At 41.5% G+C, this 7317-nt stretch overlaps 1 protein-coding gene across 1 annotated transcript; it reads left to right on the top strand.

Annotated features, from left to right (window-relative positions):
- The first annotated feature begins 1503 nt into the window (after window positions 1-1503).
- Window positions 1504-3472, top strand: LOC131219509 (chlorophyll a-b binding protein 5, chloroplastic-like). Its single transcript, XM_058214680.1, has 2 exons — window positions 1504-1724; window positions 2690-3472. The coding sequence occupies exons 1-2, from the start codon at window positions 1579-1581 to the stop codon at window positions 3339-3341; spliced, it is 798 nt and encodes a 265-aa protein (XP_058070663.1). The 5' UTR covers window positions 1504-1578; the 3' UTR covers window positions 3342-3472.
- Window positions 3473-7317: the final 3845 nt, after the last annotated feature.

Genomic DNA, 7317 nt, shown 5'->3' with positions numbered 1-7317 from the left:
AAGCAATCCTACCGACTGATCTAGTATTTAATTCATTTTTGGGTCCATCCATTTGAAAGCAACCAGTAGGGTGGCCAGGATCATAAGAGTGATGCGTTTTCTGAAGTATGGTTCATTGATCTTAGGATCTACTAAATGGATGGTACTGATTGATCATATGGACGATCCGTTCCTTCAAATATATATTTAAAAAAAAAAAAAAAAACTATAATTCCCTTTGAGATTTCTGCACCTTGGCCATTCACATTCTGGTCACTGAATCTGACCACAAAGGCTGGCCTCATGTAGTGGCCAGGTGGACCCGTGGGTTCCACAAAAATAAACGGCTCTGGCTCCAAACTGTGGGCCCAAGGAGCCGGTCTGAGACGAAAATTTTGAATTTCAAACCAGTTTCCAACACCACAAACGAGTGGGGCCCACCCGTAACCCAGTGGGGCCCACTTTTAACATGATTAGGCCCTTATATCAAGACAAGGCCCGAGTCAGTTTTGGGCCTAAAAGATGAGGCGCCCAGGCCTATCTCTTGGGCGTTTGGCCTTAAGCCTATCTGGTTTGACATCACGAGTCGCCTAACTCAGACGAGTCGGGCTGATTCAGCCCTGACTCGGGCGAGTCCTACCTCGTTTTGAGACAGGACGAGTGAGTCTGAGCCTCTTTTAACCATGCTAATAATCGCACATTTCTAGTTTGATACTCTGATAGGGTGTGATGTTCCATACACATGCACAAACGACTTTCCAGGGATATTTTAGGCTATGAAAAAATATATATTTTTTAAACATAAAAAGAAAAAAATGTTTCAACTGTCACCTTATTTTTGGATTGTTTATTATGGACCATCCTAGTGGGCCCTGCTATGGATGGTCGTGGTCTACAACTGGAGAACCGAACTGATCAAGCAATCCTACCAACTGATCTAGTATTTAATTCATTTTTGGGTCCATCCATTTTAAAGCAACTAGTCCAGTGGCTAGGATCGTCAGATTGATGCGTTTTCTGAAGTATGATCCATTGATCTTAGGACCTACTAAATGGATGGTATTGATTGATCATATGGGAATGGATCCGTTCCTTAAAAGAAAAGATTTTTTTTTTTTTTATTTTTTAAATGCCTCTGAGATTTCTGCACCTGGGCCATTCGCAATCTGGCCACTGAATCTGGCCACCAAGGCAGGATGGCCTCATGTAGTGGTCAGGTGGACCCGTGGGTTCCACAAAAATAAACTGCTCTGGCTCCAAACTATGGGCCCAAAGAGCTGGTCTGAGACGAAAATTTTGAATTTAAAACCCAGTTTTCCTACACCACAAACGAGCATGACAAGAGGTGGGTCCCACCACGAGATCTCTCAATGCCACGTGGCAGAATAAGAGGCTATTGGTCTCACATCAACAAATAAGATTGGATATCCGGATTCCGACCAATGGGGGGTGGTCCTGACGTGTCAATATCCTAATCCACTATCATCTATTCATCTCCACCCTGTATTTAAAACACGCATTCCCTTCCACTCTCTCAGCCATCACTCCCACAACCAAAAGAGCAGCAGCAAAGCAGCTTCGAGTCCTTTAGGTCCATTGATGGCGGCCTCAGCGACAATCCAACGGTCAGCATTCGCCGGGCTGACTGCGCTGAAGCCGCAGAATGAGCTCATCAGGAAGGTCGGTACATTCGACGGTCGGATCTCAATGCGCCGGACTGTGAAGAGTGCTCCCCAGAGCATCTGGTAACTAAACTCAACTTCAATTGCTGTTCGTCCAAATACTGGGCTATGGCCCATCAATTCAACGGTCCAGATCAAAGCCCATCTGTGCCAATTTGTTCCTAAGATGGTCATGCTCCCAAGAGGCATGATCCCAGCCTGAGGATATATACAGCATGAACGGCGTGATCTTGCACACATAAGCCCCACCATGATTGATATGGTGGGCCACGCCGCCAACGGACCATCCTGAAAAATCTCTCAGATGGGACAATCGTAAATGTTTGATCGGTCCATATTGATCAAGAAAAGACCAAAAATAGCTGTCTATGATCATCCAATTGCCAGATTTTCTGGAACATGACCCATACAACGTGGGGTCCAGATCTTCCAATCTGTGGGCCCCACTTATTTCCAAAAATCACCTTCCAATTGTTGTGAAATATGTTGGAAATACCGAAAAAATTAAAAAAAGAAAAAAACAGTTAAACAAAATTATTCTTTAAAAAATAAAAATAAAAAATCACAAGGCTGTGCTAGCCTCTCTAAAAAAGGATGACCGATTCAGATCAATAATCTAACTGTTCCCGTAGCCTATAAAACCCAAGCACTCACACTGTAATCATCTCATCTCATATGAGGTTGTTAGGGTACGATTACTTTGCGACAGAATACGCACATGCGAAGTGTGCCAACTAGCGCTACTATAGCCACACTTTCTGCGTGATCCCATCTGCACGGAACACACATCTCCATATATAAACCACATATAAACTGATGGGATAAAAAAAAAAAATTGTACTTTTTCATTTGAAAATTTTGAAAATTGATTTTGAGAAAAATGAAAATTTCAAAGATATTTGATTTTTAAAAACCAAATTTCAATAGCAATAACTGCAACTGAGCTGATTGACACTCTAGGTTATTATAATTTTCACTAATACAAACACTGGGAATCTGATATAACACTAATGGAATCTGATGGATAGGTACGGTCCAGATCGTCCGAAATACTTAGGCCCATTCTCCGAGCAGACTCCATCATATCTGACCGGTGAATTCCCTGGCGACTACGGTTGGGACACTGCAGGCCTTTCAGCAGACCCTGAGACCTTCGCCAAGAACCGTGAACTTGAGGTGATCCACTGCAGGTGGGCCATGCTCGGTGCATTGGGCTGTGTTTTCCCTGAGATCCTTTCCAAGAACGGTGTGAAATTCGGCGAAGCCGTATGGTTTAAGGCCGGGTCCCAGATCTTCTCCGAGGGTGGACTCGATTACCTGGGAAACCCGAATCTCATCCATGCCCAGAGCATCCTAGCCATCTGGGCCTGCCAGGTAGTTCTCATGGGCTTTATTGAGGGATATCGAGTTGGTGGTGGCCCACTCGGTGAGGGTCTGGATGCAATCTATCCTGGTGGAGCATTTGATCCGCTCGGATTGGCCGATGATCCTGAGGCATTTGCTGAATTGAAGGTGAAGGAGATCAAGAACGGACGGTTGGCGATGTTCTCTATGTTTGGATTCTTTGTACAGGCGATCGTGACCGGTAAAGGCCCGATCGAGAACCTTTTTGATCATTTGGCGGATCCTGTGGCTAACAATGCATGGGCCTATGCTACTAATTTCGTTCCAGGGAAGTGATTGGATTTTCATGCTGTTCACAGCTGTATTATGATGGAGGGCTTGGATTTGTTTGGATCTATGGCTGTGGATCTGTAGTTTGATGGGGAAAAATGTAGTTTTACTATAGAATTTTTATCCAAACTACGTGATTGTGTAAGTGTCACTAGCAAGGGTCTGTTTGGATGCACAAACGAAAGAGAAATAATTCATGATTTGTGGGATTTCTACTACTCGGTAGAATTCCCAAAGGGCATGTGAGAGCGTGGAATATTAAGTTGAGAATCAATCGTCCATTAGGTGGGCCACGTCTTTGATTCTACGGCCCAAAATCATGCCAGTTAGGTCAGCATGTGTAACAAAATTTACAAAAGAAATGGACAGATGCAAATGGTATTTATATATAAAAAAAAACCTTCACCTCATCTTTGGACCATAGGGCCATGGAATTTATATTGTGGGGCCCACATGATGGACAACTTACTTAGGTGGGGCCCACCGTGATGTTTGTGAGAAATCCACCATGTCCATCCGTTTTTACAGCTCATGTTAGCAAATGGAACAAAAATTGAGGCCCATGAAGGTTTCAGCAGTGGCGTTTTCCTTCTCACCTTTTATTATGTTGTGGCCCACTTGAGTCTTGGATCCATCTCATTTTTGGGCTCATGTCCTAGAATGAACTGAAAAAACGGATGGATGGGATGGATTTCTAGAAAATATTACAACAAGCCTCACCTGGATGCGGTTATCCTTGGAAGGACTTTTGCAGCTGCGATGTTAGGCGGCGCTGTTTGTGAGAAATCCACCCGTCCATCCGTTTTGTTTTGTCAGATCATTTCAGAACATAGAGACCAAAAATCAGGTGATCCAAAACTCTTAAGGCGTCTATACAGAGTTTCCTACCATTGAAACCTTCGTGGCTCCACTTGATGTTTATATGCCATCCAAACCGTTTTTAAGGTCATTCCTACTGTAAACCTTCGTGGCTCCACTTGATGTTTATATGCCATCCAAAACGTTTTTAAGGTCATTCCTACTGTGATGAAGTGAATATGTGAAAAACTAGCCTGATACTAAAATTTTGTGGCCATAAGAATGTTTCAACGGTGACCACTGATTTCCTACTGTTTCCTCTCTTCTGCCCACTTGAGTTTTAGATCTGCCTCACCACAGGTGGCATGTCCTAAAATGAGCTCGCAAAACAGATGGGTGGGGTGAATTTTTCATGAACATCACAGTGGGCCTCACCTAGTATGGCATTGCAGGAAATTCCGAAGAAGTCTTTTGCGTCCCCACTTAACTTTTGACTCACCCAAAACACAAATCTATCTTCTTTACATTACATTTATCTTTTTGCTTATCTCAGCGTAACGTATTTTAGCCTAGTGCTAGTATATATCATTAATGTTAAGCGTCAGTGTTATAGTACCATCGGACTAGATTAAATGTCCACAACCGATCAACTAAGTTCTTACTTAGGCAATCACACATTTCATTGACCATCCACTTTGATCACCTGTTCTTACAAATGGATCAGGTATTTATCTCTCGTTTATTTATTTCTTTGGTTTATTTTGATACTTTGTTAATTATAATGAGCCACATTTAAATATTAATAAAATCGACATTGTTTAGCCTTCTTTTATTTTTCTCGTCCATATTTATTCTTTTGAGAAAATTTGAATCGCAATTACTGGTGAAAGAAAAGTCTTAAAGCTGTAAGGTAAAAAGAATCCATCAAATAAGACAAACCCTTACTCTTTCACAAATCGCTTGATCGTTGGTCAAAAGAAAAGTCCTAAAAGTCATAAGGTAAAAGGAATCCATCAGATAGGACAAACTCCTACCCTTTCACAAATTGCTTGATCGTTCAAACTCCTACCCTTTCACAAATTGCTTGATCGTTGATCATAACCAACAGATTAAGAAGATAGTTGGATTATGCATCCGGTCTTTAATCAATCAACTCTATCACGCCCGCATATCATAACACATCCATTCTCTTATTTTCTTCACCCACGCACCCCTAAAGTGAGGCAATCTTGATAAATGGATCTTACGACACCTAACAGTGGCACTCATCACGCACGTACGAGAAGACCAACAAGCACCTCATGCAAGTATACTTCCATGTGTGTTTCGCGGGACATATAATAAAGCTAAATTACCTGAAAACTTCGCTAAGCATCGAGTCAGTATGGGGTGGACTCGCCTCCATATTTGCCAAATTGTGATTTGGGGTGCATCCAAATGCACATAATTCTGACATTAAGAGCTGAAATTCCGAGTCAAACCGAGTTTTCAAACCTTGTTTGCTTATCTGAGTTATCATTTTTAACTCATTTGGTGTATTTATCAAGTCGACTTGGCAAGTTTGCCTAATTAACAGCTGGTTTCTTGGTGTTGTCAAATACATAAGTGATCTTTAAGTCCAAACCATGGATCCGATAGGCCACCATGTTGATGTTAGGTCCTTAGCGTACAAATGCAGCAGAATATAGTAGAGTAAAATTTGATCATGAGACCAATCCCAAGAATCATCGCTTGCAATAATATCAATTTTTTACAATATGACAATATATATAAACAGTGCATATCATACCTACACGTGATATGCACAAAGAAGATGTCTGCGATGTTGATCTCTTAAATCAATGAATCTCTCACTGATCTATCCCATTACTGAATAGTCAAGATAGCCCAACGTCTAATCCTCTTATAAGTGCCAAGAGAGACATGTCTCATCCACACAAGTGGACCTCTTTGGGATAATAAAAGAAGATAGTGTCTCTCTCTCTCTCTCTCTCTCTCTCTCTCTCTCTCAAACTCAAACTCTCTTTTTTCTTACACTCATATGTCCCATGGGGTAGGGACGTCTAGTGCTAGCTCTACCTCTCATATGAGATATGATCATATAAATAAGGAGAGATTATGGTTTCAAGGGTGTATTCAGTATGATGCCCGTCAATTTACCTCATTCATAAATATACTTGTGATTCAATCCTCGCATTGTAATGACGTATCTACTAATGATTATATTTCATACTAATTAGAAGTGAACCATTAAATCTGGACTATCAGGTTATCATTATGTATAATAAAAGCAATTTTAACCATTAAAACTAAAATGGTTAAAACATTAATAAAATAAAATAAAATAACTAACATTTAGAGTGTTGGGCTCAATAAAAAAATCACTTGATGAGTCCCTGATTCATCTATATCAAAGCTATAAATATGTTTGTAGGCAAATCAATGAATCCCTTGCTGGCTCGAGTAAGAATCAATTGCTCTTAATAGAGGTACCCAATCATATTCACTTTATTGGCCCTGCATGGACTTCGTATGAATAGCCAAAGCTGACCAGTCAAGATCGTGATCCTTACAAGTCATCAGGTCTAAGGATCAAACCATATTTCATGCATCATCAAGTCATGATATCACGATCATAGTCCAAGCTAATGGGCACTAAATTGTTGACTTAATCTCGATCCACCAATATGAGTGACCAAAATTCTAAACTTAAATCCTTTGTACATGGAACGCTTACACTCTTGTGTAGGGTAGGGGCAAGGGATAAACCGACACCAAGTTAACTTCTGATGGTGGAGACTCTGCTGATGGGGTTTTTCCTGCTCAGTCCAGCAGAGAGACAGTGCAACGGGTTGAAAATTCAAAGTGTTTCACCGCGCTGCTCGACTGGTCGAGTGGGCTACTCAACCGGTCATGGGTGGTGCTCGACCGGTCGAGTGGGGCTCGACTCAAAGTCCATCGACCATCTGATGTATTTTCTCCGAGGTGCTCGACCAGTCGAGGTTACGCAGATTCGTTCCGCGATTTTGTGCGAATTGTGAAATTTTGAGGAGTTTCCTAAACTATAAATAAGGGTGCCTAGGGCTTTTCTATGTAATGTAAGAGGGTTTCCTAAAGCTTTACAAGGGTTTGCTAAAAGGTTTAGGACTCTCAAAGGGGTGTGTGTGTGTGTGTGTGAGAGAGA

The sequence above is a fragment of the Magnolia sinica genome, chromosome 11 (genome assembly GCF_029962835.1).
Source record: "Magnolia sinica isolate HGM2019 chromosome 11, MsV1, whole genome shotgun sequence".
Classification (NCBI taxonomy): Eukaryota; Viridiplantae; Streptophyta; class Magnoliopsida; order Magnoliales; family Magnoliaceae; genus Magnolia; species Magnolia sinica.
This window is presented reverse-complemented; position numbering and strand designations above follow the sequence as displayed.